General features: G+C 44.9%; 1 protein-coding gene across 2 annotated transcripts in view; it reads left to right on the forward strand.

Moving 5' to 3' along the window:
* Nucleotides 1-5,415: 5,415 nt before the first annotated feature.
* fbxo25 (F-box protein 25) overlaps nt 5,416-24,122 on the forward strand; it is a 47,671-nt gene continuing 28,964 nt past the window's right edge. For both annotated transcript variants that reach the window (XM_084314588.1, XM_084314589.1), the window contains exons 1-2: nt 5,416-5,518; nt 5,885-6,073. In XM_084314588.1, coding sequence (XP_084170714.1) covers nt 5,937-6,073 — 137 coding nt within the window. In that variant the 5' untranslated portion in view covers nt 5,416-5,518; nt 5,885-5,936. The remainder of the gene's footprint in view (nt 5,519-5,884; nt 6,074-24,122) is intronic.

The raw sequence follows: 24,122 nt of genomic DNA on the forward strand, positions 1-24,122 counted from the left end.
TACACCTACAGTGCATTGAATAGGAGAAAGGTACTTTACAAAACACCACAAAAGATAATTGCTAAACAAAACAATAATAGTAAAACATCATGAATATACATATGGGGAGGGCAACATCTAAAACATTACAAGAAGCAAATTTGTAAAAGTAGGCTACTTAATAAGAAGTGATTATATAGGTTATATACAGATGTAGGTATATGTAGTAGGCTAGCCTAGGCCTAGCGCGCACACGAAATAGGTTATGGATTAATATGAACTCCATTGCCTATACTCTATGCTTTCACGGTCTACAACTGCCCTACACTGTAATCATAGTCATCATAATAATCACAACTACCTACCGCATATAGTCTACCCATAACTCTGTATGATAGCATGTACAATAGTGCGGTATATACTGTACCGTATATATACATTTATATATGTATTTTATTATCCATAACTTTGAATATACCTGCATATAGTCCTACTTATACACTTGCATATAACCCATATAACTCTGTATGATAACATGTACAATAATGCTGTATATACCGTGTATATATATATTTATTCTTACCATATATATATATATATATATATATATATATATATATATATATATATGTTACGATTCTGGTTCTTGACTACGGTCGGGAACCTCCCACCTTCTCTGTCATCTGTCACTTGTTTACTATCACTTGTTTTCCCTGTCATTTAGTGCTGTCAATTAGGGGTTGGCTTCTGATTGGCTGTCACGGGGGTGTGTGTGGAATGTTGGTATTTGGTGGCTATATAACATTCCTTTCCTCTGCTTGTCATTTGTCAGGTCTTTACTATAGGCGTTCGGAGATAACGCGGGCGGTTCCTGTTCTGGACCACCACTAAGCTCCATTATCTAATTCTTTCGTTCCCTTGCCTTGGCATAGTATCCTAGTATTACTCTTTGTGTTCTTTACTATTAAAGTCGAACCTGTTCAAGAGTATACCTTCTCCGTCTCTGTGATTGCCTACAACAATTGGAACTCACCTACCTCCATCCTGACAGAAGACCTGACCATGAACACCTACATTGAGGAGGCATTGCTTGCGGGGCACATACGTCCTTCCACATCCCCGGCCGGCGCTGGTTTCTTCTTTGTTGACAAAAAAGATGGGGATCAGCGCCCGTGCATTGATTATAGGGGATTGAATGACGTTTCCATCAAGAACCGATATCCTTTACCTTTCATGGACACGGCCTTTGAGTGCTTACAGGGGGCACAGGTCTTTTCTAAACTTGACTTACGTAATGCATACAATCTGGTCAGGATTAGAGAAGGAGACGAGTGGAAGACTGCATTTAATACACCCAATGGTCACTATGAGTATTTGGTCATGCCCTTTGGTTTGGCTAATGCTCCGGCAGTCTTCCAAGCCCTGGTTAACGACGTGCTGCAAGACTTGATTGGGGTGTCGGTGTTTGTTTACCTAGATGATATCCTAATTTTTTCTCGCGATATGGTGCAACACCAACTGCATGTTCGGCAGGTGCTAGACCGTCTCCTCAAGCATCAACTATTCGTTAAGGCTGAGAAGTGTGTGTTTCACACTGATACCGTTTCCTTCCTGGGCTTTGTGTTGACGAAGGGTGATCTACGCATGGATTCGGCCAAGGTGAGTGCAGTCTTGGACTGGCCACGGCCTTCGTCGCTCAAGGGGTTACAACGGTTTTTGGGCTTTGCAAATTTTTACAGTCGCTTTATTCGCAACTTTAGCGCCTTAGCCAATCCGTTAACAGCTCTCACTAAGGCCTCTCTCCCTGGCTTTGAATGGTCGCCTAGGGCAGAGTCGGCCTTCTGCGATCTCAAGCGTCGGTTTACATCCGCTCCTGTATTGATCCGCCACGATGCAGAGGTTCCGTTCATTGTGGAGGTGGATGCCTCTGACATCACTGTGGGGGGGGTGCTCTCTCAGAGGTGCTTAAAGGATGGGAAAGTGCACCCGTGTGCTTTTTTTTCTCGCCGTCTGTCATCAGCCGAGCGCAACTACGACGTGGGTAATCGGGAGTTGTTGGCTATCAAATTGGCACTGGAGGAATGGAGACATTGGTTGGAGGGGGCGGCACATCCTTTCATTGTTTGGACCGATCATAAGAACTTGGCTTACATCCAAGGGGCTAAACGCCTTAACGCTCGCCAGGCCAGGTGGGCGTTATTCTTCACACGATTTCGATTTACCATCTCCTATAGACCCGGGTCCAAGAATATCAAACCCGACGCGTTATCGCGCCAGTTTGATCTTCCTGGCCGGGAGGAGCAGCCCCATCCCATTATTCCACCGGCCTTGATTTTGGCACCCGTGTCTTGGGGCATAGATAAGGTGGTAAGGTCGGCGCTGGCGCGGGAGCCCGATCCTGGCGGGGGCCCTCCGGGGCGGTCGTATGTGCCCAAGGCGGCACGCTCACGTTTGCTGCAGTGGGCACATGCCTCATCCCTCACCAGCCACCCTGGGGCCACCAGGACCCTGGAATTTATCCATAGGAGGTTCTGGTGGCCGACAGTGGAGGGGGATACGCGTTCTTTTGTGGCGGCCTGCCCGATGTGCACGCACAGTAAGACCTCTCGCCGTGCACCGGCAGGTCTCCTCCGGCCACTTCCTATTCCTAAACGGCCCTGGTCGCACATATCCCTGGACTTTATTTCTGGCCTCCCCCTTTCGGACGGGTTCACCGCCATTTTGGTGGTGGTGGACCGGTTCTCGAAGGCGGCTCATTTTGTTCCTCTCCCCAAGCTTCCATCGGCCCGGGAGACTGCTGATCTGGTGATACAGCATGTCTTTCGGGTCCACGGGCTTCCGGTGGATATCGTGTCGGACCGGGGTCCTCAGTTCGCTTCCAGGTTCTGGAAGGCGTTTGCCGCCGGTCTCGGCGCCTCCGTCAGCCTTTCGTCTGGGTTTCATCCGCAGTCGAACGGGCAGATGGAGCGCATCAACCTGGACCTGGAGGGGGTCTTGAGATGTTACCCGGCAACGTGGAGTAGGAGGTTGGCATGGGCTGAGTACGCGCATAATACCCTCCTCTCCTCCTCTACCGGTATGTCTCCCTTTCAGTGTCACTATGGTTTTCAACCTCCTTTGTTTCCCGAGCAGGAGCAGGAGGCGGAGGTGCCCTCGGCCCAGGCACATGTGGCTCGCTGCCGCAGGACGTGGAAGCGGGTCCGGGCGGCGCTGCAGAAGGTTTCGGTTAGTGTACCCAGCGGCAGGCTAACCGCAAGCGTCATCCGGCTCCGGTTTACCGTCCTGGGCAGCGGGTTTGGCTTTCCACCCGGGATCTCCCTCTCCGGGTGGAATCCAGGAAGCTGGCTCCTCGCTTTATAGGACCCTTTAAAGTGGTACGTCGGGTGAATCCTGTGGCTTACAGGCTACGGCTTCCGAGTTCTATGAGGGTTCATCCGACGTTTCATGTGTCCCTGTTGAAGCCGTTCCTCTCATCGCCCTTGGCCCCACCACTGCCTACAGTTCCTCCGCCTCGGTTTATGGGTGGTCAGCCCATTTACACGGTGCGGAGGATACTGGGTTGTAGGCGGAGGGGTAGGGGGTTTCAGTTCTTGGTGGATTGGCAGGGGTACGGGATAGAAGAGCGTTCTTGGGTGCCTCAAAGGGATATTTTAGATCCCAGCCTGATCGATGATTTCCGGCGGCTGAATCCCGAGGCCCCCAGGTGAACGTCTGGTGCCGTTCGTCGGGGAAGGGTACTGTTACGATTCTGGTTCTTGACTACGGTCGGGAACCTCCCACCTTCTCTGTCATCTGTCACTTGTTTACTGTCACTTGTTTTCCCTGTCATTTAGTGCTGTCAATTAGGGGTTGGCTTCTGATTGGCTGTCACGGGGGTGTGTGTGGAATGTTGGTATTTGGTGGCTATATAACATTCCTTTCCTCTGCTTGTCATTTGTCAGGTCTTCACTATAGGCGTTCGGAGATAACGCGGGCGGTTCCTGTTCTGGACCACCACTAAGCTCCATTATCTAATTCTCTCGTTCCCTTGCCTTGGCATAGTATCCTAGTATTACTCTTTGTGTTCTTTACTATTAAAGTCGAACCTGTTCAAGAGTATACCTTCTCCGTCTCTGTGATTGCCTACAACAATTGGAACTCACCTACCTCCATCCTGACATATATATATATATATATATAGATATATATAGATATATATATAGATATAAAGATACACACATATATCTGTACATACCTGCATATAATCCTTTTTACAAATCTATGTATGTATATCTTTAGATACTATATCTATATCCCTTACCTACTCTTACTAGTTACACTGCTGGCCAGTATGACTTACTACTATAGTATCTTTATACCTGTGTAACCGAGAGGATTTTAACCATGGACCATAGGATCATCCACAGGCTGCCGCACTAACCAACTAAGCTAAAGGGTCAGACCCATTAGCAGGTGCTGGTTGCCTGTGACCAACTATTTAGTAGTTTACACTTGTATCACTGTGTACATACGACGTATACAATGTATATTACGATTGCACTTTACTGTTACATCTGCACACTGACTGGTTGGATGCCAAACTTATTTTCGTTGTACTGTACATGTGCAGCTGTATAATGACAATTCATTTGAATCTAATCTAAAAGTAGCCTCAAGGGGGCAGTATTTTACAGCACTGTTGTGCCTGCATTATTTGAGTTGAGTTGAGGGTTGAGAGAGTCGTTTAGAACTGAACGTGGACAAAAGGACTTGATTGATTGATTGAAAACTGTAAACAGATTGCAGAATGGGTACAACAATACAGTACGGCTCAATACAAACAACTGCTACGAGGATGCAGACCAGAAAAAGTCGTCTTTATTACATGACATCAGGGACTTATGCACCTTACCCTAAGTTGTACCTCATCCCATTTCTGCATTGTACTGTATATTGTATTGTAACTCAGTTACTCTTTTTTTCCCTACTCCGTATGGTATATTGTATATTGAACACTTTTGTTTACACTTGTTTACGTACTTTGACTTTCTATTTTATACTTATCTATTTATTTTGTTATCTAGCTGCACACTCTCAGGAACAGAACAGAAAAAATACTTTCACATTTGAATGTTGTGGCTCATTGGGTCTGATGCTAGAATAGTAGTCACAGTCTTTATAAGATATTAATAAGATCGTGCCATTGTGCTTGCTTTTACTGTCCGCCCATATACGGCTCCCTTCCCCCACATCTCAAAACCAAAACACACGAACATGTGCGCAGCTCTCCGTCACGTGCTGCCCTGACAAAACACGGAGGTTTAAAAAAAAAGAATTGAAAAAAAAGAAGAAAATGACTGACAGCCGCGGGAGCCAATCCACAACGCGACACCAGGGTAGCAACAAGGCAAAATACAGACGATGTGTCCAATCACAGAGCCCCGGTGGGCGTTAGACATTCCACTGTACTACAGTACACACACAGTGTTTACTTCCGTCAATATTTCCAGGGGAAAGCAGCATTTTCGACACACAACAAAATAATCGCTTGCGAAATAAGGTTAGTTAAATAGTTTTTCCAACAAACAAAAAACCTAACCTTACATGTTAGTGAAGTAGAGCTTTTTTTTCTTCTTTTTTTGTATCATCATCATCAGTGTCTTTGTGAACTTGCATGGGCTTCGTTTTCTTCCTCTCTATGCGTTTATTTACGTACAACCAAAAGCAATAATACCAGCATCGATGTCAGTCCCATGGTGACTTTAATGCAATTGACATTAACACAGATTTCATATGAATGCAGATTTCGTTGAATGCAGTAGTTGTCTTTGTGTCATATTCGCTGTCAACTCCCCGTTCCTCGATTACCAATAATATGTCATCATATAGCTATGAAAATCACAGGTCTTCTTCAATTCACACACAGGTGACAACAAGCTGCACACCCAGACTACTGTCTGACAACATCGCACATCAGGATGCCTTTCTTGGGTCAAGACTGGAGGTCCCCGGGTTGGAGCTGGATCAAAACGGAGGATGGCTGGAAGCGGATCGAGTTCTATGGACACGAACTGGAAGATAACAACAACAACAACAACGACATCGACTTGGAAGGGTAGGAGGACAATGCCCCCCATTTACCTTCCCTTACCCCTGCCTCTGCAGCCCCCCTAGTGATGATCAATTATTAACCAATTCAACCTACATTTAGTGTGTAGACTACTACTACTACGCTATGTCTCCCAAAACTCAAATATTCATGAATCATTTCATTTGTAGATCACCAGAATATTTTAATCTTAAAACCCTCTGGAGTCCTGGGCTATTTTCAATGTTTTGGCTACTTTTTTAATCTTAAAAGGTATGTACCCCTTTTTAAAAGCGGGCCGGGCTACTGTATTAATGAGTTATCTTCATAATCATAATACATAATAACTCATTATCTCAGGAGGTAGAGCGGTCGTCTGGTAGTCTGAAGGTTCCCGGTTCGATTCCCACTCCTCCCGGGCAGCGAGTCGATGTGTCCTTGAGCAAGACACTTAACCCCTAACTGCTCCCGATGTGCAGGTCGGCACCTTGCATGGTCGCCTCCACCGTCGGTGTGTGAATGTGTGAGAGAATGTGAGGAACAGAAATTGTAAAGCGCTTTGGATAGAAGCACTATATAAATGCACCATTTACCATTTTATCTTAACCCTTTCACTACCACACAACAGAAGGTTAACCTTTCACTACCACACAACAGAAGGTTAACCTTTCACTACCACACTACAGACGGTTACCTTCTGTAGTGTGGTTGTAGTGAAAGGGTTAACCTGTTGGTACTTGGTAGTGTGGCAGTGAAAGGGTTAACATACGGGCTAAATGACACAGGTGCACACCGTCCACTGCTTGTGATTGATTGATTGATTGATTGATTGATTGATTGATTGATTGATTGATTGATTGATTGATTGATTGATTGATTGACAACTTTATTAACAGATTGCAGAATGGGTACAATACAGTACGGCTCAATACACACAATTGTTAAGGGGATGCAGACCAGAGAAAGACTTTTGTCTTGTTTACATCAGGGTCCCCCATATTCAATTCATCAGGACATTTATGACATACTGTACATGACATACAGATATACACAGTACTGTTTCATCCAGACATTTATGACATAATATTATCTATCTGGCTTCAGCGAGATGAACCGTCATCATTGACCGCGGTTGTCACTGCACACGTTTGTGGCATTGGATATTGGTTTCTTTGTTTTCCATTGACATGACACGGTTATGACAGTGGAGACTGACGCAATGACAAGAGGCTGTGTGTGCGTGTGTGTGTGTGTGCGTGTGCGTGTGTGTGCGTGCGCGTGCGTGTGTGTGTGTGTGTTTGTGTGTGTGTGCATGTGCGTGTGTGTGTGCGTGTGTGTGCGTGTGTGTGCGTGTGTGTGTGTGTACGCGTGCATGCGTGTGAATGAGACAGTATTTTCTTTTCACCATGTTGTCGTTGAACTGGAGTAGCATTGTTTTCTGACCCCAGGGCACAGATGGAAGGTCATCATCAGCAGCATCTCCCTGGGCATGAACACAGACCGACACTCACTCAAACTCGTGGCGCTGGCTGAGGCGAACAGACGCCGCGTTCAAACCAGGCTACTCTCGTCTCTCTCTCGCCCACTGTTGCTCTATCGTATCGTTACTCCCAGTGGCTCGGGAGATTATGGATTATAATAACAACATGAAACACAGTGGAGTAATTATGCAGTTCTTTTTCAAGGCTTTTATATTATTTCATTCATCCTCCCGTCCCCTTATTCTATCCCCTCTCTACCGTAGGGGTCCTCCTCTTACCGAGAGAGCGGCTTCTTTTGAAGTGTGCAAATCACGGCAATCTTTATGCACGCCGTCGTGCCAATCTAAATATAGCTAGGGGGGGTGATACGCAGAGGATGTCAAAGTGTCTCAAATCGCTTGGTGGTTTTGTTGATCTCAGCAGAGTGAAATGTTGGGACCGGTGAAATCCTCTTGATTGTGTCTAGGTAGGCTATTATGGGGTTGGACTTGAAGGGATACTTTGTACTGTGTGTGAGGTATACTATACTCTCAGATCCACGTGAGTCTCATATAAAGAATGTATGATGGACATTTAATGAGCGTAGAAGACAAATTTTTTTTTATCCACTTTTTCTCCTATTTTCTATTTTTCTCCCATCCCAATCTTCGTATCGTCCAATTCAACCCTCCCCTGTCTTCGAACGTTGTTTCTTGCCTCCCACAAGCCGGCTGCAATGTGGACTAAGTCATACATAGCACGAGTCCCCTCCGATACTCGAGGTAGCAGCCGTCGCATCTTTCCACCTGCGCGGCTCGATCTTTCAGCATCAGGGGTCTGGGCTTTGGAGGGGCCCCGCCCCCGTCGCTTCCTGATTCTACTGCGCAGGCGCACCAACCGACCTGTAGGAGTCGCTGTCCACAACGCCCGATCCCCACCCATCAGTTTCCCTCCCCCTAATACTGCCAATGTGTATTAGTGCGGACGACCAGCTAAACTGAAAGCAATGTGGAGCGCTGGGCTCGAACAGGGAGATGATCTGTTTGAGCCCAGTCTCCAGTATTCGCGGTGAGCGCCTTGCCCACTGCACCAGGTAGCCGCCCTGAACGTAGACTAATTTGAATGAAAGTTGCGTTGTGGTAATATTGCCATATAAACTGTCGTCAAAAAGACTAATAGTAGACTAATGCTACGATGGGTAGCTAGACTAATAGTAGACTAATGCTTAGATCGGTACTGTAGCTAGATAGACTAATGGTAGACTAATGTTAAGATGGGTAGCTACAGTATATATAGACTAATAGTAGACTAATGCTAACATAGGTAGCTAGATAGACCAGTGTTTCCCAAACTCTGGGTTGCGACCCAAAATGGGTCGCGGACCCGTTTTTATTGGGTCGCCAATAAAAAATAATAATAATAAAAAAGAAATTATAATCTTTTTAAATTTTTTTTAATAAAAAAGCTGTAGATGTGTTGATTCAGTTGGGCACCACATACTTATGTGAATCTGGGTTTTCTACTCTAGCATACATGAAAAACAAATACAGAAACAGACCAAATGCTCAGCATGACCTCAGAATAGCACTTTAAAAAACCAAGCCCAGAATAGATCCACATACCTCTCATTAGATTTCATTGTGCCATATGTGCCATTTTATAATTAAATAAATACATTTCATATACATTTGAAATGCATGGTTTGTTGTGTTCTTTATCAGTAGTTTATAAATGTATGTTATGGCAATTCATTTTTTTTATCTACGTTTTTCTCCCCCTTTTTCTGTATTTTTCTCCCATCCCAATTTAGTCGTTATGCCAATTCCCTTCCCTCCCTTCCTGGTCATTGCGCGCATTTGCCCCCCACTTGCCGGTCTAGGGAGGGTTGATAGATACTATCACATGTCCCCTCCGATACATGTGGAGTCAGCCAGCCGCTTCTTTTCACCTGACAGCGAGGACTCTCACTGGGGGAGCGTAACGCGTGGGAGGCTCACACTACTTCCTCCAGTTCCCTTCAGCTGGATTCGATACCAGTGTCTCTGCGGTGGTAGGCAGGCGCTTAGTCCACTGCACTACCCAGCCGTCCATGTTATGGCAATTCATGATGTATTTTTGTAAGTTTGGGTCCCGGGGAAACACCAAATTTCTCTTTTGGGTCTAAAAATACTTAGTCTGGGACAGCCCTAATATATATATAATAAGTATTTGGCCTGGATGCAACATTCAAGGTTTTCACTTCGACTCAGCCTCCCTTGTATGGAAGCGCAGCAGCGAACAGCGTCCCCTCGTGAACTCATCCCACCTTCTGCACGGGAGGAAGGGGAGATTGAGAGGGCGGTTTGAGTAATAGGATTAGATTCAAATCTATTGTCATCATACAGCACAAGTACAGTGCAATGAAAAGAAGTTTGGCATCCCAACCAGAGTGCAAATGTAACAGTGCAACAACAGTGACATACACTTTACTGTTACATTTGCACGCTGGTTGGATGCCCAATAGAAGATCAATCTCAGGTTTACGTTGGCCTTAGCTTCAGAGAGGAAGCGAGCTTTGAACAATACGGATGGGTTTATGAAACCTCAGCTAACATGCACACTCTGTGTCACGCCGTGGATGCAAGCGTGTCCATGCCTGGGTCAGACATCTTTACTCCCGTTGAAAACCTAGTGTGCCAAACATCATATTATTCTCTGGTCTTTATTTTTTATTTTTTTGGTTTGGTTTATTTTAGCATTTGTACAGCTTTTTATTGGCCATACAAGACCGACAGAGGAGAGGGAGAACGGGAGAAGATGTTGGGAGGACATGCGACAAATGAGCCCGGGAGCGGGAGGCGAACCCGGGACGGCCGCGTATAGGTGTGCGAGGCACTATGCGGTGCGCCACTGGGGCGCCCTTCTCTGGTCTTTCTACAATAACTTTACAGCAGCGTTCCTCAAATTAGGGTCGCAAAGCCATTTTCATTGGGTTGCCAGTTGATGGAGTGAAATGCATAACAATTCTATGATATGTGAATTGTTTTTGTATAAGTGAATGAGAGAGAGAGAGAGAGAGAGAGAGAGAGAGAGAGAGAGAGAAGGAACATGAAAAGGAGAAAGAGAAGAGTCATTATGAGACATGATTACCAGAGGGTGGAAACAGAGTGTTAAAAGTCATAATCGATGACTCCTTCACCAAGTAAACTGTGGGTTCTTTCTTAATTAGACAGTTCAGTTGCCTCTAGTGTCCAGTGTCCAGTTCAGCACCGCGGACAGTGAATTGGACATTGTCCCCTTGAGACCTCCTCTCTAGAGTCACCTTGTTTGTGTGTTTTGGTGAAAACTCTGCTCGCGAGTCATACGTTGTTTGTCTCTGAGTGAGTAGCCACTGCTAACGAGCAGAGAGGAGACTTGTTGTCAGGCAGAGGGAACCGACATCCCGGCCTTGCACCAAAAAAAGCGAACCCGCTAACATACCAAGCTGGCCCAAAACAGTCCAACTGACCAGTTCACAGCAGAGCAGTCCTGTTGTTCAAGTTGTTCACATTCAAGTTGAGGGGGTAACGTGTGTGTGTGTGTGTGTGTGTGTGTGTGTGTGTGTGTGTGTGTGTGTGTGTGTGTGTGTGTGTGTGTGTGTGTGTGTGCGTGTGTGTGCGTGTGCGCGTGCGCGTGTGTGTGTTTGTATGTTTGGGTCCAGGGGCAGGCACCCCTACACTATTTTCTTTGGTCTCGAGCTGCTCTGTTGTATTAGAAGGCTCACTCTCCAAAATGAATAAATACTGTAAGTAAATAAAGAGCACAGCCCGTGTCAGTTAACCCAAGGAGGAAGTGATCAAGCCATGGGCGGGGCCAGTGAAACAGGAAGTGTGTCGTCCAATCATCAGGAAGAGCTTCAGGCCTTTACTAAACTATATAAGGAAGGCTCGGGGCGGCTAGGTGGTGCAGTGGGCAAGGCGCTCACCTCCAATGCTGGAGACGCTGGGTTCGAGCCCAGCGCTCCACATTGCTTTCAGTTTAGCTGGTCGTCCGCACTAATACACATTGGTCGTATTAGGGGGTGGGAAACTGATGGGTGGGGATCGGGCGTTGTGGACAGCGACTCCTACAGGTCGGTTGGTGCGCCTGCGCAGCAGAATCAGGAAGCGACGGGGGCGGCGTCCCTCCAAAAGCGCAGACCCCCGACGCTGAAAGATCGCGCTGCGCAGGTGAAAAGATGCGACTGCTGTTACCTCGAGTATCGGAGGGGACTTGTGCTATGTGTGACTTAGTCCACATTACAGCCGGCTTGTGGGAGGCAAGAAACAGCGTTCGAGACAGAGGAGGGTTGAATTGGACGATACGAAATTGGGATGGGAGAAAAATAGAAAATGGGAGAAAAAAAGTGGATAAAAAAAAAAGAAGGAAGGCTCATCATCACGTCACTGTGTGAACGCACATCGGTGCCAAGTGTGGAAACCTTCAGTTTGGCCGACATCGAGTTGAACGGGATCAGCCGTCTCCTCGTTTATGACCCGTCGCTTAAACAGGTTATTATCTCTGATGTCAGAATAATCATCTGCAATGTGTTGCATTGTTACCTAGCTAACGTTTGATATATCGGTGTATAGATTTGTATATGATAGCATTAGCTGGTATATTTATTTATTTTTATACAGGCTTCAATAGAACCGGCACCAAAGTCCGACACCAAGCCGAGCACGGAACACTGGTATCCTGATGTCATGACCCTTCCTTCTTTTATGGTTTCCTTGTACAAGAGTGTACTGATCAGACCAGAACCTGACCCCGGCGTCATCATCACTACCATAACTGGAGACCAGAGGAGCTTTTCATGAAGTGATTTACAACCACCGCCTGACTGTTGTCGCACCCGGTCGTCATAGCAACCGCCAGAGCGGAGTATGGGCTTGAGTTCAAGGCTCTTCAGATTCAGATTCAGATTCAGAGTTTTTATTTGCCACATGGAATCATACAATCAGAGTTTCTTCATTACACAATCATAAATAACATTCCATGGACAAAAGGAGCAGGAAGAAGAATAAATCTTATAGTTACCTGCCCCTTATTCCTAAACTAAAGAAGTATTTTCTTAATGGTCGGCGTACAACCTAATTTATACAAATAATAATTTATACCATTATACACAAGAAACTCACAATTCACAGTTAAACAAGGAAAAAATTAAATAATAATAATAAAGAATAAAAGAAAAAGAGAAAAAAAAAGAAAAAAAAATATCTCAATATTCAGATCACATTTGATTTTCATACTGAGTAAATATTTCTTTTTTATACATTTTTTTGAATAGATAAACACTACTACATCCCTTAAGCTCGCTATGGAGAGAATTCCACAACTTTACACCAATAACTGAAGGACACATCTGTTTAAGTGTGGTACGTGCAAACTGAGCGTCTTCAGAGCGTAGAGTGAGTCATTTTGTAATACACGAAAGGTGCCACAGGTCAAAGGTCGAATCTGTTACAGACGGATCTAAGTAGCGTTGTTGTGGGGGTGTCTCGTTCAGTAGGCATATCTCCATGGTCTCTTGTTTTCATTCCGGCCGGTTAAAACGTGCAGTCAGACTAGTTTACTACTGGGACCAGTTTTGTGCTAATTACTTTCCGAGAGAGAGACCGTCTGAGGGAATCAACTCGCAGTTGAGAGTTGAATCATCTTCAAACGCACGCACACCCATACGCAAGCAAGCAAGCAAGCACACATACATACACACAAACACACATCGGGCATAGGGGGCGACAGTGGCTCAGGAGGTAGATCGGTCGTCTGGTAGTCGGAAGGTTCCCGGTTCGTTTCCTGCTCCTCCCGGGCAGCGTGCGTATGCGTCCTTGAGCAAGACACTTAACCCTTTCACTGCCACACTACAGAAGGTTAACCCTTTCACTGCCACACAACAAAGGGTTAACCCTTTCACAACCACGCTACAGAAGGTGAACCCTTTCACTACCACACTACACCGTCTGTATTGTGGTAGTGAAAGGTTAACCTTCTGTAGTGTGGTAGTGAAAGGGTTAACCCCTAATTGCTCCCGATGAGCAGGTTGGCACCTTGCACGGTCGCCTCCGCCTTCGGTGTGTGAGTGAATGGGTGAGTGAACGGGTGAATGTGAGGAACAGAAAGCGCTTTGGATAAAAAACACTATATAAATGCACCAGTTACCATTTACATCACACACATCATGTCTTTTGACCAGACAGATGTTATTGAATAGAGGTTGTCATATATTGGAAAAGTGTTGCTATATAGATGATGTGATTGACAAGACTGATTATGATATTGGGTGGATTGGACGATGCATGATTGTCTGGTGTGTTAGCATTTTGGTTAAACACTTTCAAGGCACTTCCCCTCCCGGCCCGGTTTTGAACCACGAGTCCTAATGATTGCCAGCATGAAAGACAGCGGCGCTGCCAATTGAATACCATGCACTTTATTTGGCTAAAAAGGCTGTAATCACAAAGAGTTCTCCAACTCCATTACACATCCAGGGTGGAAAATATCACTCAATACATGATGTTTTTGTTTTGTTTTATGCAGCCTTTTTAAAGGAACACGCCAACATTATGGTAAATACGCCTATCGTCTTCTCCGGAGTCAAACTAGATGATAGATACCCATTTCCTCTCTGTGTGTTCAGTAGAAAGCTATCCGGCTGCAAGCTAGCCTAGCTTAGTATGGCTAAAGTGGATACGGACCAGCTAGCCTAGCTTAGTATGGCTGAAGTGGATACGGACCAGCTAGCCAGCTTAGTATGGCTAAAGTGGATACGGACCAGCTAGCCTAGCTGTTGGCCATAAACACCTCTCCCGGGGGACTTTTAAGCTACGCTAGTGGTCCGTATCTGCGTCCATTCACTCTTGGTCAATGTTAGCATGGTGTTATTCACCGTCAAAGATGGGGAAAAAAAAAAAACAATAATAATAATTGATATTCTCCTTTTGGTTCATTACAAGTTACTCAAGCATAGTAACAGACACAATATTTCTGGTAATACATTCCCTGAGGTCCATAGATGTCCCTAGATACCAATAACATGCAAATGGACCTTGTAGAAGTGGAGCAATCTTCATAGGCAAATTTTCTGAAAATATGGCTAGGGCATAAGAGGTTAAACGACACGGTAGAAAATAGGGCTGCAACTAATGACTATTTTGGTAGTCGACTAATCTGTCGATAATTTTTTCGATTAGTCGACTAATCGTAAAACAATTATATAAAAAAATAAATAAAAAAAATAAAAAATTATTTTATTTAAAAATGTTTGCACTACCTATCTTTGTGAAAGTGGCTTCTCAGCTCTGGTCCCGCTGAAGACAGAGCAGAGGAACAGATTGGACATTGAGCATGACCTCAGAGTTGCTTTGAGACTCTTGTCAGGACCAAACAACATCCCCAGTTATCCCATTAGTTCCCCCAAACTTACTGTCGGCCTGTTATGTTAAGCTAAGAAGTCTTCAGCTGGACCAGAGCTGAGAAGCCACTTTCACAAAGATAGGTAGTGCAAAAAAAAATTATAATATTTTAATGACTAATCGACGCAACAATTCCATGTCAACGATTTTTTATAATCGACTAATCGTTGCAGCCCTACTTCAAAGTGACTTTGGAATTAGTGTTGGAGCCGGGGCTCGTTCCAGCAATAAGCCTCCCCCCTTTCTCTTCGACCGGGACAAATATGTCCAACTCTCCGTCTCCATCCTGTTCTCTCCTGTCCTCCCAGTGTAGGCCTGTCCTCTAATCTCACATCTGCTTCTGGCATGTGTTTCACCTTAACATTCAACCCACTACCTTGATGAAGAAAGTTGCCTGGAATTTCACAACCCCTCCCTCATACCGTATGTCTAGATGAGATGTTTTATTTTATTTTATATAAGTTGATTTGTGTCTGCCTGGGATCATTCTAGAGGTGGGGGTGCTTTATCATGCAGTGTACTACACATGCTGCCCTATTGCTGATATTCGAACAATGTTGGATCATATTCTTTCAATTGTAATACACCGTAAAATGGGCTTATCATTGAGATGGGCTTGACATCTCAATCCGATATATCGTGCACCACTATTAGCACTATGACGGACACATGTGGAAAAACAGTGGTCTTAATCCCGTTGGCTACTTTTTCCAATACGGATTGAGATGTCAAGCCCATCTCAATGATAAGCCCATTTTACGGTGTATTACAATTGAAAGAATATGATCCAACATTGTTCGATACATCGGTATCGGTCCGATATCAAAATAGGGCAGATTTTAATTTAAAAAAAGAAAATCTTTTTTTTCTTTTTACTATTTATTTTTATCTAACATGTTTTGGTCTTAAATTGTTTAAAAATATCAGTCATTTCTGAAAATAAATGACAACATTTAAAAAAAATTAGCGTTTTGGAAAATAGCTCTTTATTTGATTATCATAAAAAAGTGTTTTCTATACAGAGATATCGACATCGGTAAATATCGGTATCGGCCAGAACAGCAATATTAATATCGGTTATCGGTATCGGCCACAATTTTCACATCGGTGCATCACTTGCTATGGATGAAAAAAATCAAGATATTCACTACTTTTATATATATTTACATATATCTTTGTATATATATGATATGCTCAAGGCATGGAAGTCACGTGTTAGATGAACCAGTCTTCATCATATTCATATTGGACTACATAATGCTGCTGGGATGGCTGATGAATGAAACCGAAGCTGACATTTTCAAATATTTCAGAGATAATATTGTGAGACATCTTGACTTCTTTGCTCTTTTACACCATTAAGTTAAGACAAAACCGACTCAAGAACGCTGGGTTTCATGATTCACAATACAAAAGCAATAACACAGACTATAAATACATAAATATCAATGTATTTCCCAACTCTGTAGTTGGTATTATTCTCTTGGTATTCCAAGAAGACTTTTCATGCTGGTTATGTGTGCAGACCAGGCTCCTGAATTCCTACTGTATGATGAATGCTTACTAAATGTTTCACAGCAGCAAGACTACAGTCGGTACATTAGAGCATCCCCATAACAATTGTGTGCATTGAGCCGTACTGTATTGTACCAATTCTGCAATCTGTTAATAAAGTAAAACATTTTCAATCAATCAATCAATCCAACTACAGTCGGTACATTAGAGTCTGTTACTTGCACTGAGGACGTTCAGAGAGACTACAGTCGGTACATTAGAGTCTGTTACTTGCACTGAGGACGTTCAGAGAGACTACAGTCGGTACATTAGAGTCTGTTACTTGCACTGAGGACGTTCAGAGAGACTACAGTCGGTACATTAGAGTCTGTTACTTGCACTGAGGACGTTCAGAGAGACTACAGTCGGTACATTAGAGTCTGTTACTTGCACTGAGGACGTTCAGAGAGACTACAGTCGGTACATTAGAGTCTGTTACTTGCACTGAGGACGTTCAGAGAGACTACAGTCGGTACATTAGAGTCTGTTACTTGCACTGAGGACGTTCAGAGAGACTACAGTCGGTACATTAGAGTCTGTTACTTGCACTGAGGACGTTCAGAGAGACTACAGTCGGTACATTAGAGTCTGTTACTTGCACTGAGAACATTCAGAGAGACTACAGTCGGCACATTAGAGTCTGTTACTTGCACTGATAACATTCAGAAAGACTACAGTCGGTACATTAGAGTATGTTACTTGCGCTGAGAACATTCAGAAAGACTACAATCGGTACATTAGAGTCTGTTACTTGCACCAAGGACGTTGAGTCATACCACTTCTGCCTACCACTTCTGTTTATAGTAGCTACCCACAGTGGCAATCAGCCAACAAAACCATGTTTACAACCACCACCGTCTTCTGGGGAGGGAGTCGAAACAAAGACAAGCTAGCTATTTCAGTCTCTCTGCTGTGTGTGTATTCTGTCGGCCCCGGTGGGCAGACTATATGGTGTGTGTGACGTCTCTCAGCTGGAGAGCTGGCCTCGTTATCTTCAGGAAGCATGTTGTGTGTTTGACCCGTGCTGACTGACACTGAGCGGCTCGCGGGGGAGTTTTCCGCTCGCTCCCGGCTTGTCTTTTGTCTGGTTCCTCCCACCACAGAATCCGCCACCTTCGGATTCAGAGTCAGATTCTGTTATTGTCACAGCTTTTTTTTTTTTTTTTTTTTAATGTACATACATTAGCCTACATTCAAAAAAAATGTGAGAAGCTTGTTTTTCCCCCGGCTCCTCAACTGCAGTAGATTTGTAGACGACAATACACAACAATCTATACAAACTATACAAGAAAAAAAAAAAAAAAAAACTATAGCGTGAATAGCAGCAGTGTGTGTGTGTGTATCCGTGTAATAAGTGTGCTTGTGTGGTGTGTAAAATGCTTTTGTGTATGTATGCTTAATGCGTGACAATTCAGAGTCTGTCCGTCAGTAGTCTGTTTGCCCGGTGGAAGTAGCTGTTCAGTGTTCTCTTGGATGTGGACCTGAGGCTGCAGAACCCTCTGCCAGACGGCATGAGCTCAACAGTTTGAGGTTTGTCTGCGTGCCCGGGGTCTTTCAGGATCCTGTGTGCCTCGCTGTGACGCACCGCTTGGTGGAATACAATGGTGGGTTAGTTTGCATCCGCATATTTTTTTTCGACCATTCACACACTACTCTCTCCGGTGTTCGGCGGTCGTTCTGGTTGGCATTTCGGGTGAATCCCGTCGGTATGCAGTGCCTCCTGATACATGAACTGGAAGGCTGGCATTTCATCCACCAACCGGAAGGTTGTTTTGTCCCCTCGGATGAGTATATAAAGCTACCTCTCTTACTGTATGGTAGTAAGGTGACATTTCAACTGGCCTCGCGTCTCGCTCTGCTACTGAGATAACCTCTTATCTCCTCGCACCTGGCGTGCACGCGAAACAAAAACAAATGCACCCACTTGCACGTGACCGCGCCACCCCTATGCGTCCCTATAATATGACGCCGGAAGTGGTCACGCCTCACCCTTCCTCATTTCGTTTCCAAACGCGGGAGTAGCAGTGCACTTCGTGAACTGCTTGTTATGAAACGTAGGGAGAAATTACACAATGTTGGGTATTTGCCAGAAGTTCACCAGCCCCCCAGAACCTTCTCGGCACATCCTAACAGCGCAGCGGTCCTGTCTTACTGACCCTTAGCTGCCAGAGTTGTACCCTTCCTGCTGACTTGTTGTACAGAACTCGTAAAAGTCGCTTTGGACTAAATGTAAATGTAAATTAACATAATGTGGATTCTTAAAATGTCTGGCATTCCCCCTTTTTATTGTTTGTTTGCTTGTGTCGTACGGGAAGGTACCTATAGGCGAGGGATTGATGGGAAACAGTGCGAGGGAGTCCGTACCAACAGATAAAATCCTATGAGGTCACCATGTGGTCTTTTGATCGACCAATCACGCGTCACCGTGCCACATTAGCCCATCAGCACCCCCCCCCCCCCCCCTCACAGAAAGACAAACAGTGACAGTGCAGCAGACAATGCCTGTGAGTGACATCATCTCTCTACGTTGGCTGGCCTCCAAACACATCCCTCCTCCGCGCTCTTAAAAGGTCGCTGACCTCATGTGGCTGCGGCCCGGAGTCGCCTGCTGGCTGTCGAAACAACATTCCCTCCCTGACGGAGAGAGAGAGAGAGACGGCCCCCATGACTGTCCCTGTGTGTTCAGCCCTGATGCAGCTGATGCAGCCAGAGACGGCCCTCATGACTGTCCCTGTGTGTTCAGCCCTGATGCAGCGACAGCCTGGACGATAAGCAGCATTATGCAGATAACCTGCCGCACGTTCCAGTGTTGTAGTCGAGTCACTAAATCTCGAGTCAGAGTCGAGTCCAAGTCATCAAGGTTGAGTCCACTCCACTCTTGGCAGTCAAAGAGCTGACGTACAAATAATAAAAAAGGTCTACGTTAAACATAAATGACACAGCGGTCACCATTTCAAAGGGAGTCACTTTGTGACACAATAGCCAAACAAATGCACTCGCCATCAATATCTTATGCCAAATGATTAGGGCCTATTACAATTTTTCAATGCTCGAGTCCGAGTCCGAGTCATTGGTGCTCAAGTCCAAGTCGAGTCACGAGTCCTGGACTCGAGTCACTACAACACTGACGTGTTCTTCTAATAGCAGGACCACAGGACTTTATTTTATTGTTTTAGTTTGTGTTTAGGTCTTTGGTCTTAGGTCTTTGTAAGAAGCTATTTACTTTTTTTTCTTTTTTTTTACATACACCAAGAATACTAATATTTTGTATTGTCTTTAGGGCGGGAGGGAGGGCATTCATGTTTTTATTTATTTATTTATTTTTATTTAGATAGTACATTTTCTTGATTTGAATATTATTTTTATAAATGTATGTACCGGTATATTATTTTGTTTATAAAAGTCTATACAAATATTATAGTCATACGTTTACATTTCACATTTAGTAATTTAGCTGAACGCTTTTATCCAAAGCGACTTCCAAGTTCTGTACAACAAGTCAGCAGGAAGGGTACAACTCTGGCAGGGTCAGTAAGTACGTTTGCTACAGTCTTGAGTGCATAGTAATATAGACACATTAGCGTAGGTATAGGTAGTAGTATAGGCAAGGTAGACTGATTCCTTAGTAGCAGAGTGCATAATAGTAAAAGACAGTAGTTAGTATTTATTTGTATTATTATTAGATATTGATTGAAGAAGTGTGTTTTTAGTCTGAAAACCTGGCAGGTTTCTCTCTGTGCGGACTGTGGTGGGGAGTTTGTTCCATCCTTGTTAAACTCTGGAACAATATACCGGATGAAATAAAAAATCAGCAGGAGTATTTTTAAGTTTAAAAATATGTTTAAAAACAGGGTTCTAGAATCTTATAGTAAAATTTAACCTACAATATTTTTTTTCTACCGTGAAGATGAATTTTTGATTTTCCTATGTTGGCTTATGTTCTTTTCAGGAACGTTTTTTGTTGATTGTTGATTTTTTGTTTGTTTGTTTGTTTTATCTTGCAAACTTTAACTTTTTTTGTTCTTTTCTGGATCGGTTTAAGTTGATTTTTGATTATTGATTTATTTCTTTGTTTGTTATATTTTGAAAACTTTAACTTTTTTGAATTTGTTTTTTGAATTAGGGGTAGGTTGCTCTATAAGCCTTCGGCTTCAAACTTATCCTTTTTGTTTGTTTATTTGTGAAAGTTTTCGAAATGTTTTGGTTTGTTTATTTATTTGTAAACATTCGAAATAAAATAATTCATTCATTCATTCATTGTGGAGCGAGGTCAGACAATAGCCTCCTTTGCTTTGATGACCTTTGATGACCCCGTCATCATAGTGTCCAAGGAGTTGTTTCACTCCACTCTATTGTTCAGCGCAGTTAAGAGACGCGTGCGCGGACTCACGGATGGAAACCGAGCCGTACGGTATCACAGGACCGTCTGGATTCTACGTCGGGGTGACTTGACTTTATTTTTTAAATATTTATTTTAGCATTTGTACAGCTTTTTATTGGCCATACAAGACCGACAGAGGAGAGGGAGAACGGGAGAAGATGTTGGGAAGGACATGCGACAAATCAGCCCGGGAGCGGGAGGCGAACCCGGGACGGCCGCGTCGGTGTGCGAGGCACTATGCGGTGCGCCACTGGGGCGCTAGGGCTGACCTTCAATTATTTTTTTGGAATTCGAAGCTTCGGGGCCGAGATTCGATTTGAATTCGAAGCTTCGAGATAAAAAAAAAAAGTATTATTATAAATTTTGAACACAAATCTGTCAGTGCCGAGTCCGACCTCATCTTAAATAACAAACAGCGTTGCTTGTTGTAATTAACAAAGAGAGGCAGAGTTGATTTTGCACACAAAAAAAAAAATCTTATATATATAATATTATATATATATTTTTTTAATAATCGAATTTTATTTTCATATTCGAATCCCATGCCCTATGGGGCGCCCGACTTGACTTTATTTTGACAATATATAAATACTGTAACATGTGACAGAAGCACAGTCTGGAATACTGCCAAGGATGGACACAAAAAAGCTCAGAGCTTATTTCCATTGTGGTCCTTGTAGGGGGGGGGGGGGGGGACGAAGTTGACATGCATCATACAGACACCGTAAAGACACATGACATCACAACACATCACATAAGACATAACATAGACACATATAAACATGTCAAATGGTGTGACATCATCATGTCAACCTATACCGTTGTACAGGCAAGATGTGACATACTTTAACCTATACAGTTGCACAGAAACAACGTGACATTATTTGAACCTATACAGTTCAAGTTCTTTTTATTGCCACACGGCGGCCAGGCCGGTGGAATTCATACACGGTGCCGGTGGTACTAGCTGCGACAATACACCACATAAAAGACACAACGGAACAGTACAGAACAGAAATACAGAAATACACCACCTAAAAAATACACGACGGAACAGTACAGTACGAAAAAAATACAAACATCAGGTGCAACGTAACAAGAAAAAACCAGAGAACATAACAAGCATGGGGTGAAGATTAGACTGTTCCTTTAAGACCAGGTCGCTGGGTTGGTAGTATCTCACCGAGCCCCAGTCAGGCGCTCGGCATCCAGGCATGGATTACTGACACACGGAGAGCTGCTGACCGTCCGTCCGGCCGGGACGTGACCGGCTCTTTGATCTGTCGGACGGACCTCGTTAGAGGGAGGTAGGTAACAGAACAGAGGGCCCCCTGTTCAGACCTGCGTTTTGTATCCGGATTACATCCCAGGTTGTCTCTCGATTCGGTCGTTCACGCCTGGCGTCGGGATGCGTCTCCACGTGTGTCCTCCTGAGTGACTGACCACTCGCGTTCGTTTTTTCCCGCTCGGTATGCAAATGAACACGCAGAACATGTGTGTGCATGTGAATGTAATAGAGCATACACAGTGTTTTTTAGACATACTACTTCTACCAGCCACAACCAGGCAACATCTACCAGTGGACTGGTGTCAATCTTCTCTCGCTCCCTCTCTCTTCATCTGTCTTAATCACTCTCTCTCCCCTGTCTCCCATCTTATCCCCCTCTCTCTCTCTCTCTCTCTCTCTCTCTCTCTCTCTCTCTCTCTCTCTCTCTCTCTCCCTCTATTCCTGTTTCTTTCTCACTCTCTCTCCCCTATCTCCTCTGTCTTATTCACTTTTTATCCCCTGTCTCCCATCTCTTCCCCTCTCTTTCTCTCTCTCTCTCTTCCTCTGTCTTATTCACTCCCATCTCCCATGTCTCCCATCTCTCTCTCTCTCTCTCTCTCTCTCTCTCTCTCTCTCTCTCTCTCTCTCTCTCTCTCTCTCTCTCTCTCTCTCTCTCTCTCTCTCTCTCTCCCTGGGCAAGTGACCCCGAAAAACCTGGGAATAACAGAAACGCGACGGCGCAGAGAACCGTATTCTGTTCGCCGGCGTTATCCGTTGTAGCTGAAGAAGCTAATAAAAAAAGCACTTTGATATAGAATGATTTCCATGTGAGCTCATGACTAGTTTATAGTCATATTAAATAGTCTGCCATATTTAATAAAAACAACTCTCCAGGGGTGGCTGGGTGATGTAGAGATAACATCATATAACATCAGTACATCATGTATTTTCATTCCCACGACCCCAAAGGTGATGATGCATGATGCACCTCCCCATGTGGGGCCTCATGTGATCCAGACCACCTCCCCAATGTGGCCCCATGTGATCCAGACCACCTCCCCAATGTGGCCCCATGTGATCCAGACCACCTCCCCATGTGATCCAGACCACCTCCCCTATGTGGCCCCATGTGATCCAGACCACCTCCCCAATGTGGCCCCATGTGATCCAGACCACCTCCCCAATGTGGCCCCATGTGATCCAGACCACCTCCCCAATGTGGCCCCATGTGATCCAGACCACCTCCCCAATGTGGCCCCATGTGATCCAGACCACCTCCCCAATGTGGCCCCATGTGATCCAGACCACCTCCCCAATGTGGCCCCATGTGATCCAGACCACCTCCCCAATGTGGCCCCATGTGATCCAGACCACCTCCCCATGTGATCCAGACCACCTCCCCATGTGATCCAGACCACCTCCCCATGTGATCCAGACCACCTCCCCATGTGATCCAGACCACCTCCCCATGTGATCCAGACCACCTCCCCATGTGATCCAGACCACCTCCCCAATGTGGCCCCATGTGATCCAGACCACCTCCCCATGTGATCCAGACCACCTCCCCATGTGATCCAGACCACCTCCCCAATGTGGCCCCATGTGATCCAGACCACCTCCCCATGTGATCCAGACCACCTCCCCATGTGATCCAGACCACCTCCCCATGTGATCCAGACCACCTCCCCATGTGATCCAGACCACCTCCCCAATGTGGCCCCATGTGATCCAGACCACCTCCCCATGTGATCCAGACCACCTCCCCAATGTGGCCCCATGTGATCCAGACCACCTCCCTATGTGGCCCCATGTGATCCAGACCACCTCCCCAATGTGGCCCCATGTGATCCAGACCACCTCCCTATGTGGCTCCATGTGATCCAGACCGTGTGTATGCTTTACCCAACGCAGTTGTGTTTCCGGGTGCGAGTTTTGCGCTCTGATTGGCCAGGTCATGTGACATGTGCGCCAATCGTGGGACAGCAAGTTCTGCGCCTAT

The sequence above is a fragment of the Notolepis coatsorum genome, assembly GCF_963971535.1.
Source record: "Notolepis coatsorum genome assembly, chromosome: 5".
NCBI classification, from domain to species: Eukaryota; Metazoa; Chordata; class Actinopteri; order Aulopiformes; family Paralepididae; genus Notolepis; species Notolepis coatsorum.